The sequence below is a fragment of the Amblyraja radiata genome, chromosome 14 (assembly GCF_010909765.2).
Source record: "Amblyraja radiata isolate CabotCenter1 chromosome 14, sAmbRad1.1.pri, whole genome shotgun sequence".
Lineage (NCBI taxonomy): Eukaryota > Metazoa > Chordata > Chondrichthyes > Rajiformes > Rajidae > Amblyraja > Amblyraja radiata.
Genome location: NC_045969.1, coordinates 46183047 through 46195571, shown reverse-complemented (window position 1 = coordinate 46195571; position 12525 = coordinate 46183047). Strand labels below are relative to the sequence as shown.

The following is a 12525-nucleotide window of genomic DNA, read 5'->3' as shown; positions in this document are numbered from 1 at the left end:
CATTGAGTTTTATGGTTGTAATTTCCTCTATTGAATAGCCTTCTCTAAATAATTGAGGCAAGGGAAAAGCTCAATTGAACAAAGCTTTTGTAAGTATTATTATACACTGGACCATTTTCTTGTACATTTTGACAAAGGTAAAATTTATTATTAAAGCATTCTGCTTCCGAAGTCTAGCATCGATAGATTTGGGGATGTTCCAGATCATCATGAGATGATGACAATGTGTAAAGCTGTATTTGTGGCGTGGGGGGGGGGGGGGTCAATTATAGCAAGATTAACTTTTTTGAAAAAAGGAGGCAAAACTGGAAGAACAGAACTGCTTCCCAGAACTCCTATTTTTAAATGGTCAATATTGCTGGTTTTTGTTAGTTGCTTTCATAACCAACAACACTGGCTATTGCACATGCCCTTCAGCACTTTTTTCCCCTTGTCCTGCTGCCCCTCTTCGAAATCTAAAGTTGGCTGACACATGTTAAAATAATACCTAGACAATGGTTAGTTCTAGATTTCTACAGTTATTAGCACTAAGATGAATGAATATTCACCATATATAGTTTCAGAATTCACAACTCCAAATTAATATTAAAGTACTTTGCACTAAAAAAGGGATTTAGAATCACTGTATTTAGCAACCTGATTTCCATTTAAATAAATGTAAAATGTAGTTGGAAAAAGGCCACAATGCTTCAATATTCTGATTGGAGTAGACAAGGAAATTAACTGTACTGAAGTTACCAATTGCAACCTGGGAATATGGCAATGTAAAAAGCTAACCACATTGCAGATCCATTGGAGGAGACATTTAAAACAGACTTCAATCACAATTTGAATACTATACACAATTCTGGTTTCCATATTTTAGAAAAGCTAATAGACGTAATGGTCAACGTCATAAAGCGTGGAAACGGTCCTTCGGCCCCATTTGCTCATGCCGACCAAGATGCCCCATCTACTACACTGGTCCCACCTGCCCACATTGAGCACAAGTCCTTCTAAACCTTTCCCATCCATGTCCCTGTTCAAATATTTTACATGTTTTAGTACCTACCGCAACTACTCCCTCTGGTAGCTCGTTCCATATACCCACCACCCTTAGTGTGAAAAAGGTGGATGGAACAGAAACAGTGTGAACTCATTTGACTAACTGTTGTCCAAGAATTGCATACTGAATTGAGCAACTTAAATCTTTCCCATCTTAAACCTATGATTTTTGATTTCCTTACACTGGGCAAAAGATTGTACATCTACCCTATCCCCCTCATTATCTTATATACTGCTATTAGATCACCCCTTATCCTCCTTTGCTCCAATGAATAAAGTCCTCGCCTGTCTAACCTCTGTATAGCTCAGGCCTTCCGGTCCTGGCTACATCCTCGAAAATCTTCTTCACTTTCTCCAGCTTAACAACATCTTTCTTGGAGCAGGGTGACAAAAACTAAACACAATACTTCAAATGTAGCCTCACCAATGTCTGTGTAACTGTAACATAACATCCCAACTTCTATACTCATTAGCCTGGCCAATGTGTCAAACGCCTTCTTGACTACCCTATCTACCTGTAACGCCACTTTCAAGGAACTATGCACTCCTAAATCCCTCAGCTCTACAACATTCCCCAGAGCCTTGCCAATTATTGTGAAAACATCTGAAGAATGTGCATTTCCATTTGTGAGCAAATCTAGATAAGAATAATAAAAGGCATCAATGAGTCAAAGGAATTCTGAAAATTACCTTTAAAATGATGAGAATTAGGGAGCATGGAACAGAAACCGTGTGAACTAATTTGATTGAATGTTGACCAAGAATTGCATAGTGCATTGAGCAACTTAATGGGCCTGTCCCACTTAGACAATTATTCAGGTGACTGCCAGAGACTGTCAAGTTGCCGGCAGTCGCCTGAAAAACCGGCACCTGGAATAGTGACTGTCAGAATGCAACACACACAGAAACACATCACACAGGCAGGGGCCAGGGCAAGCGGGGGGAGCGCTGTCCGAAATTCACATGGTGCAAAGCCAAGGTGATATAGACACACCCGCGATGAACAGGAAGGTTGGCGCTGTAATTAAGACGACTAGCACAGTGTATGGTAAGTCCTTTAAAAGAGGGGATGGGGGAGATGGAGAGAGAGAAGGAGTGGAGACAACTTTTAAGAAGCCAGACAACTTCTAAAAGCCAGAGATATACATCTGTGAATTTTGGCGGACATTTAACATTACCGGTCGGTTATCCTTGGTTATGGAAACTTACGTTTTTTTTCCCCCAACGAGTCAATGAAATTCACCGGTCAGCACCGGCTACAACCTACGAGAGCCTTCGACTTCCTGGCAACCCACCTAAGGCTCGAGAATTCTCAATACTCTCTGTGACGGCTTCATTCTAGTCGCCGCTAATTTTTCAACGTTGAAACATTCTCGCCGGGCGTAATGAGGTCGCGACTAGTTCCCAGAATGTGGGGACTCCTCACGACCATGAAGGCGACTCCCCAGCAACCACCCGTGAACATGTGGCGACTGCCTAGTCTTCTAAGTGGGACAGGCCCATTAAGCTCCTGCGCCTGAGGCAATAAGGCAACAGTCACTTCAAATGTAGCAAAGGGTTGTCAAATCATCAGAATGTTCCAAAAACCATTTAGGCAGGATACTTTGAAGGAAACAGAGCAGCCAATGTGTGCACAATCTTTTAAACAATAACTGCATCAGATTAATGGTTTTGTTGTTCGATAATTCAATGATCTTTATCTAGAGGCAATGCAGAAAAGCAGGGGAATAACACTGAACCTTTATAAAACACGGGTCTGCCTCAGCTGGAGGATTGTGTTAAATTCAAGTTGCCTCGCTATTGGCTAGATGTGGAGATATCATAGGGTCGTTATTTATAATGAATGGTTTGTGGGAAGAGTTGCTCTGCGAGATAATGGGCACAGATAAAATGGGCAAATTTAGCCAATAATTCTTTTAAATTGGTTGGTTACATCTCCCTTCTCATCCAGATAGTTATATAGAATTTATAGAATTCTTTAAAAATGACAACTCATTTTGCCCATTGTGTTCATGTGGTTCCACTGTATCTTTTATATTAATCTGAAAATAAAATGCCTTATTAACAGCTCATCCAAACCCTGCTCCTCCAACAGCATATTTCAAAAAATGTACGTAAGTGCAAGTGGTCAAGACTGCATTATGGCTGGAACCAATTACTGACTTGGAAGCAAATATGCCATCAGCCTGCTGAATGGACGACAGATCTTATCTGTAAAATGCCAAATAATGGAAGTAAATCCTTGCTTTCACAAAGTTAACATGACAATTCCCAAGAAAATTTCTTGACAAACCTGAATCTTTTGAAATTGTTTATGTAAGCCTTTTGTGTTATCTGACATTCAGAAACTGCTAAAAAATATGATCTCAGAGAGCCTAGTAAAGATGATATCATTGGACTGAATGCATCACATGCAGAGCTGCCAAGTTTTGTCAGAGCATTTCAGTATTCTAGTACCTGAAAATCAGTATTTTGCTGAGGAAATCAGTATTTTTACACGGTGCCATTTTGCTGAAATTTAAAAAAAAAAATTAATATGCTGTCATACCCATGTAAGAGTACAAGACTGCATAACCTTGCTACCAATTGTCTTCTACGCACCTTACTTGACAGTGCATTCATTGCCATCTCTTTGTATACTTCTGTTTGAACGGCTGCTTCCTGTTTTTAGAACCAGATGATGATGTAGAAGCCATTTTGGAAGCCTCCCTCGCTCTCTCTCCCTCCTTCCTCTCTTCCCCCCCCCCCCCTTCCTCCCTATCACCTTCCTTTTTTTCTCGCTCCCTCTCTTATTCCCTCCTCCCTCTCCGAACAATCTGTGACCCATAGCGCTGTGGCCATAATGCTACGCGTAAAGGCAACAGCGCTCCAGCTGGTAGCACTATAATTAAAACCCATAGGCTGTTTGTTTAAATTCCCACGCGCTAAACTGACAGCGCTGTTTAAACCTGTAGCGGGACAGGCAGATCAAAACTTAGGAAAATAATCATCCAGATCTTGAAATTTAAAATACTAATAGATTTAATCTGCTATAATTTTTAGAGTTACAGTTTGACGTTTTAAATCCTTGCATTTTTTAAGCAGCAAGATGAAACAGGAAGTCGGGCCGATTTAAAAAAAATCCGTATTTTACAAAGCAAATCCGTACATCTGTATTCTTATCGCATTTCTGTACAATATACAGAAAATCTGTACTATTTGGCAGCTCTGCATATGTTCTACCTCTCTAGATGTAATTAACGAAGATTTTCATCTGCCTGACAAAATGCACAAGTATTCCTACACTTTGAAACCTTTAAAAAGAAATGCATCCGAGTGCTCCAAATCAAAATACTAATAATGTAACATGCATCACATTTACCTCATCCCTAATAAGCTCCACAAGTTCAACTTGTGACCAGAGTGATCAAAATAGTATTGCACTTATAATGATGTTCAGAACATGTACTCACCCAGTTACCCTTATTGGACAGCGAACATAATTACTTTGCAAATGATTAGCATGTGCTAGCCGGAGGAAATATATAGGCGAATAGCCCAGTAAAACATTTGTGTGTTGTCCATTAAAAAAAAAACACAGTACAGGTTAAGAGGGTCGCTACATGTTCCAATGGGTCTTGCCCATCACAGGCATGGTGAGCATTTATGGCACGTCCTTGATTACCCTTGAGAAAGAGGTGGTAAGTTTCCATCATGAACTGCTATATCCAGGGCAAAGACAAATATATTACCAATGTCAAGAATAGAGCTCAACTGGGGCCTAATGGGCCTGTCCCACTTAGGCACTTTTTTCAGCGACTGTCAGTCGTAGGTCACCGAAAAAGCAGCGACTGGACCCCCCCTACGACAATGTCTACAACAACCTACCACCTAGTCAACGTCATGCTATACGGCAAGCTACCGACAACCGCCGACCCGTTAGTACGTCCACCTATGACCACACCTACGTCCACCCGCCACAAGGTACGACCCTGTCGGCGACAACTTAAGACAATTCAGTCGCCGGTACCTGTGGCCGGTTGACGTAGGTAGCAGCCAATGAAATTCACCTACTACAGCACCTATGTCAGGAGAAGTCAAGCTATGCTCATTGGCGTCAAGCCAACTGTCACCAATTTTTTTTTTACATTTCAAAGTCCAGCAGTGACCAGAAAAACGCTACGATTCTTTGGGCAACTGAGACTGCTCACGACCATACAGGCGACAGCCTAGTCGCCTAAAAATATCGCCTAAGTGGGACAGGCCCATAATAGTGCAAAACCCTTACTGTTAGGGTTAGGTCAGAGCTTTTAAGTTGAGGTCGATTTTAAAGAGCTACTTTACTGTAATTGCATTAGTATAGTTATAATGGAAAATAGTTTTCAAAGAGCAAGTTAAATTACTCATGGCCATGAATGCAAGCAAATTTCCCATATTTTCCCAACATAAACAATGGGGGGGAAAAGGAAATAGTGGTTGACCTTTCAACAGTTATGTTCAGAAATCACATTATACATTTACAGAAGTCATATGCTTAGTTTATCATGCTCCTGATCTGGATGGAATTTAACAAGTCAATTTAGCAAACAATCACATCAGAATAATAATCCTCTAATCAGATAATGGAAACTGAAGTTCTATATCCCTTAACACTAAATTTGAGCTGTTTTCACTACTTACAATATTTCCTTGCATTGATTGTTCTATGTGAAAATACATCCAACTTTCTCTGATGAATTTGAACAAAACCAGTGAAAAGTATGCATGACTGAAAAATTCTTTAGGATGCTGCAAAGTTTAAACTTTCATCTACAAAATATGACAAGGCAAAAAAAATCAACCAGCAATCACTTTCCAAATCACTAAACCGAACTACTGCCATAATCAATGGTGTAGCTGATTGATGCATTTTTCTTAAATGTTTTCTAAAATGGCTGCCAGATTATGATTGAAATTGGTTGGACTTGTATCTAGATGTAGAAACAGCATGAGACAGAATCTCAGTCATATTGCTTTAGAGAATTTGCATTTGTATATCTTTCATGTCTCAAGACATCCCAAAGAATTTTGCAATAAATTGAGGAAGTTCAATATGATAGCCAATTTGTGCATGTTACCCTATTTGAATGAATAAATCTTTAATTCATTATCTGAAGTTAGCTGAAAGAAATAACACTCATACTGTTGATTCATTGAGTCATGGATCAAGGCGAAATGGAAAAATTAAATAATTTTAAGGTTGGAAGACCGTCTAAAGGAAAATTGCCACTGTTTATTATTTATTGTAAATGCATATGTTGCATGTTTTTGCACTCTTTTATAAATTGCAAACTGCAGAGACATTCCCCACTGATGGAGGAATGAAGGATGTTTTCACATGTGTCAATACATGCTGTAGACACAAAATGCTGGAGTAACTCTGCGGGACAGGCAGCATCTCTGGAGAGAAGGAATGGGTGACAATTCGGGTGGAGATCCGGCTTCAGACATGCTGTAATTGATTTGGGAATGCTTGTTACCTGTAGTGAATAGAAAGTTTATGGACAGGAGAAAATAAGCTTTAGTGACCTTCCACAATTCGATCTTTCAGTAATTGGAGAAAAACAGTGCACAACTAAACCCGTAAAAGGCCCAAAGTCACAAGACTCTTCAGTGGATGACAAAATTAATATAGGATGAAACAACAAGAAATTGAAGCTTCATCAGAGTCCAAATCAAATACAAAGACTCTTTCAGAGGAGATGTTACCGGTGTGTTTTATTCTGCCTTGATTCTTCGTAGGACGGGAAGACTAACTAAAAAGTGAATTGCTGGAATAAGAGGCATCTATTGGAGAGAGAAAGAATCAAGTTACCAATATTAATCAATCATTAACAATTCAAACAACCTTACTTTTGGAATACCTCAGAACTAGATACAGGCAACCTCGCGTTACAGCCAACCAGGTAACAGAAATGAGTCCATTCAGAAATCACAAATCACTACCCAAAAATTTGAGGTACAGAATAAAATTCACACTCTTGGCATTTATGTGAAAAAAAGTAAATAATTTCTTTTCAAACTCATGTTTCTTTACACATGCGCAAATGACGCGGCTTCACGTTATGGAAAATCGTGATCGCACATTTTTCTAGGGACGCTAAACTCGCACCCCATTGTGATGTGTGGTCACTTGTATTATAATACTAATATTATGTGATTCAAATCATTGTTTTTGTGAGATGTGGATGAATAATTTGTGCTAAATTCTGATTAAATCAACAATCTACCCGACATTCATTAACCTAGCTGTAATACTGAAGTCTATTTTGAAAATAGTCAACATATTCTCCTTTTGCAACTATATTTACATTCAAAAGAGAAGAAAACAGGAAAACTGTTACTTTTAAGAAACGGTCTGTATTTAAGGGCAATGAACAAATAAACTTTCAAGAAACGTTCTAAAACAAAGTACTGTTCAGACCATTTGTTTCCTGATCTTGAGTGGGCAATTTATATATTTTTCTATACATCACCAGAGAAGTACACTAAGATCTTTATGATACACTTTGCAAAGCAATCTGTCTTGGGCTGCAGTTGGTTGTTCAAAAAACAATTTCTGCTTTTTAAAGAACACATATTAATGAGAGTCTAATTTAGACTTGTTTCCAATATAGAAAATATCAAACTTTAGGGTGTTTCACAATCTTATTCTTCCATCCCATGACATTCTTATTTCCACAAATCTGAGGAAGAATATCACACGCTCTAAAGTTTGTTAAGAAAATAGAGTTTATTAAAAACAAATCCTAAGCTCAATTTTTTGGAGGAGGTTTCACTGTTTGTTATTTTTTTAAATTAAAAAGAATAGAAAGCACTTCTACCTTACGTCAAAATTTTAAAAACGTACAGCAAAAATTTGATTTGTTTTTCTGGTCATCAGATGTTCAGACTGGAGTAAATTGTGTGGACGTTCTGAATACTGGGGAAAGCAAACAATTTGCTTAAAACCTTTAAAACTAGACAGGACTGTGGGATAGCAGAAGCAAATACTTTATACATCATTTTTTATACAACTCTGAAGCTTCATGGCACAATATTGTGGTGAATACATCAATTATCACCACATCATGTGCTTTATTACAATTAGTTTCTATCACTGAACCTCAGCCGTTGTGCCTGAATCTTTCATTTCAGGTTGATCGGTAGATGAGGTAGGCGCCAATTCCATCACCTCTGCAGCTTTTAAATTCATGTCCGATGAATTACATTCTCCTTGAGCAGGATCTCCTTCAGGAATTGGAATCGCGTCCGATTGTTTCATTGTTTCTTCTTGTGCATCTCCATTAGAGTTGTGATGCTTTTCATTGCCCTCATTAATTTCTTCAGGCTTTTCCTTTCCACGTTGATCCATTTCTCTATCCCTGCGAGATTCCCTGTCTCGTGAATCACGATCCCTATGTCCACTTGACCGCCTATTCCTTTCCTCCGAGTCCCTATGCCTTTCTCGTTCAGAGCTTCTTCTCCCCCATTCCCTTCTCTCACGTCCGCCACAATGGCGATCATGATCTCTATCCTCATGTCGATTCCCATAACGCTCACGATTATCATTTTCACTTCGATTTCCACTAAAAGGACGATTTCTAAACTCTGATCTGCCAAAACGTTGTTCTTGGTCTCGATCCCTTCCTGGAGGAAATCCATGTCTGTCATTCCTAAACTGTCTCCCATCTCTTTCTTCAGGCACTCCAGGACGACCATAAACATTCTGGGGTGGAAATGGTCCCCCCATGGCATGAGGTGGAGGTACGCCAAATCCTCCGGGTCCAGGGGGTGGTGGACCTCGGTGTAATAAGTGTGGTAGCAGCGGACGTGGTGGAGCAACAGGAAACCTCTGCAAATGAGGTGGGGGAACTCCAGGGGGTCTTTGTAAGGGTATTAAACCAGGTCGTGCACCCAAAAGACCAGGGCTTGGTGGCTGCACATTCATCATGGGAGCATGAGTAGTTCCACTCTGATTTCCTGAAAACCAAACACAAAGATGTACATTAGGTAACACCATTCACTGTCTCTTTTAAAGGAATGGAAAATTAAGAGGACACAAAATGCTAGAGTAACTCAGCAGACTAGGTAGCATCTCTGAATAACATAGGTGGCGTTTCGGGTCGAAAAGAAAGCTGAAAAACGGGAGAGGCAAGACAAAGTGTAGCAGGCGATTGGTAAACACAGACGAGGGAAATTCTTTGATAGGCAGATGATTTAAACAAAGGCCATAGACGAGAATCATTGGTGGGAGAAAGGTTTGAAGACTCAAGGATTGTAAAAGCAGGGGGAGGAAAGTAGCAGGAACGGAGGGGAGAAATTGGAATGAGTCGTTGTGGTGCCCAAGGGAGAAAAGGGGCAGGGGGCCATGTTATACGTGACCTAAAATTGGAGGTCAACATTCATACTGTTTACTTGTAAGCTACCCAGGAGGTGTTGTTCTTCCAGTTTGCGTGTGGCGTCATTCTGGCAATGGAGGAGGCCCAGGTCAGAAAGGTCAGTATGGGAAGGGAAGTTAAAACCAGGAGATACAGTAGGCCTTGACAGACCGAGCACAAGTGTTCAGTGAAACAGTCACTGAGTCTATGCTAGGTCTCGCTAATGTACAGGGGGTCACATCGGGAACACCTGATACAGTAGATGAGATAAGAGTCGAGGCACATGAACCTCTGTCTCACTTGGAAGGAGATTTTCGGGATCCTGGAAGGAGGCGGGGGAGGAGGGATAGGGACGGGGGTTGGTTCTACAATGGAAGTTAAAACTCTGAAATTAAGTCATGGTATGGGAATGAACCTACTCCCAAAGTTTATGTAAAATTCTACAATATTTAAATGGAGGCATTTCTTTATGAGAATAGATTATCATTTTCAGTATATTTATAAAAAATGAATTATTCTTGCATACATGCATACATTCAGGATATTCAGAGTAAAAACTTAAGCTTCCATATGCAAGATACAAATTTAAACCCGCGCCTCTACTCCAAAGATAGAATGAGCAGTGTCAGATATTGAACGTAAATATTTTAATAAATATGCTTCAAAATGGTAGCATAAATAATTTCAAGTGTTCTTTTATTAATTGAACATAATTCATAAATCCTTGTCATATGAGCCGAATTAGGTCATTGTGTCTACGCCATTCAATCATGCTTGACCTATCTTTTCCTCTCAATCCCGTTCTGCCTTCTCTCCGTAACCTTTGCCACCCGTAGTAATCAGTAAACTATCAAACTCTGCTTTAAAAGTACCCAAAGACACCCTCCACAACCATCTGTGGCAGTTAATTCCAGACTCACCACCCTCTGGCTAAATAAATTTATTCATCAACTTTCTAAAGTACGTTATTTTATTCTGAGGTTGTGCCCCCCAGTTTAGTTTAGTTTAGTTCTCGACTCCCCCACTAGTGGAAACACCCTGTCTACTCTATCCAGGCCTGCACTATTCAGTATGTTTCAATGAAATCGCCCCCGCCCCCTCCCCAATCTTTCTAAACTCCAGCGAGTACAGGCCCAGAGCCATAGAATGCCCATCATACGTTAACCCAATCATTCTTTGGATTATTTTGAAGACCTATTTTGAAGGTTATGAAAGATAGTATCCAACAAAAAAAGATGAAAGATAATATCCAATAAAAGCACCAATACTGGCAAAATGAAATTTTAAATCAAACTCAATAAATATTGCCTTTAAGTACAGAATATAACCAACTGGACATGAGGAAGTGATATCAGCTTTCAAGGGATAAACATACAGCACCAAATACAACTTTTATGTCAATAGACAATAGGTGCAGGAGTAGGCCATTTGGCCCTTCAAGCCAGCTATTCAATGTGATCATGGCTGATCATCCCAAATCAGTACCCTGTTCCTGCCCTCTCCCCATATCCCCGACTCTGCTATTTTTAAGAGCCCTATCCAGCTCTCTCTTGAAAGCATCCAGAGAACCTGCCTCCACCGCCCTCTGAGGCAGAGAATTCCACAGACTCACCACTCTGTGAGAAAAAGTGTTTCCTCGTCTCCGTTCTAAATGGCTTACTCCTTATTCTTAAACTGTGGCCCCTGGTTCTGGACTCCCCCAACATCGGGAACATGGTTCCTGCCTCTAGTGTGTCCAAGCCCTTAACAATCTTATATGTTTCAATGAGACCCCCCTCATCCTTCTAAACTCCAGAGTGTACAAGCCTAGCTGCTCCATTCTCTCTGCATATGACAGTCCCGCCATCCCGGGAATTAACCTTGTAAACCTACGCTGCACTCCCTCAATAGCACAAATGTCCTTCCTCAAATTAGGGGACCAAAACTGCACACAATACTCCAGGTGTGGTCTCACTAGGGCTCTGTACACCTGCAGAAGGACCTCTTTGCTCTTATATTCGATTCCTCTTGATATAAAGGCCAACATGCCATTCGCTTTCTTCACTGCCTGCTTTACCTGCATGCTTACTTTCATAGACTGATGTACAAGGACCCCCAGATCCCGTTGTACTTCCCCTTTCCCAACTTGACGCCATTTAGATAGTAATCTGCCTTCCTGTTTTTGCTACCAGTGGATAACCTCACATTTATCCGCATTAAACTTCATCTGCCATGCATCTGCCCACTCCCCCAACCTGTCCAAGTCACCCTGCATTCTCATAGCATCCTCCTCACAGTTCACACTGCCACCCAGCTATGTGTCATCTGCAAATTTGCTAATGTTACTTTGAATCCCTTCATCCAAATCATTGCCATTGGTACAGACATCAAGGCACTTTCTAGCACCCAAAGATTAGACCCAAGATATTTTGCGATAAATATAACCTTGCATTGACAACCTCTGTCCACGAAATATACTAATTTAAAGCTATTTGCGGAACTTTGTGCTCATCCTAAAAAATAGGGGTTTTAATATTTTTAATATTTGACATCTTATATTTTAAGGTCATAAGGAATAGGAGTAGAATGAGGCCCTTTGGCCCATCAAGCCTACTCAACAATTCAATCATGGCTAATCTATATCTCTCCTAACCCCATTCTCCTGCCTTCTCCTCGTAACCTCTGACACTTTTGGATAAGGAAGATCAAGTTCAGGTAATGTTCAAACTTTGGTTGGTGGGGGCATTCTTTAAAGAATGTACAGCATTAGATTGAATAACAATCCCCAGGTATGCTGAGGAACATGATCTCTCACTGAATAGATTGGAGAGGCAGTGAGTTTAGGACAAGAAAGAGCAGTATGAATGAAGTGAGGAATAGTTGGAAAGAGGACATTGAGAATGGAAAGGATGACTGGTGCAAGAGAGAGAGAGTTGCTAGAAATAGGAATGGTAGACTGGGAATGTGGGATGGGAGACTTCAGAAAGCTGAAACAAAAAGTATTGAGAGAATGCTTGGGAAATGAATGGTGACAAGTAATCTGGTGTCAGGGAATTTTGCTGAGAAAATAAACGGCGCAGGAGTGAAGAAATTATGCTGGTTCTTCTTGTGTATGGCGTGCACA

General features: G+C 40.3%; 1 protein-coding gene across 4 annotated transcripts in view; it reads right to left on the bottom strand.

Moving 5' to 3' along the window:
- Positions 1–6761: 6761 nt before the first annotated feature.
- The window catches only part of scaf4 (SR-related CTD associated factor 4), a 92247-nt gene continuing 86483 nt past the window's right edge, over positions 6762–12525 (bottom strand). For all 4 annotated transcript variants that reach the window (XM_033033217.1, XM_033033220.1, XM_033033221.1 and 1 more), the window contains exon 19: positions 6762–9024. In XM_033033217.1, the coding sequence (XP_032889108.1) occupies positions 8159–9024 (866 nt within the window). In that variant the 3' untranslated portion in view covers positions 6762–8158. The remainder of the gene's footprint in view (positions 9025–12525) is intronic.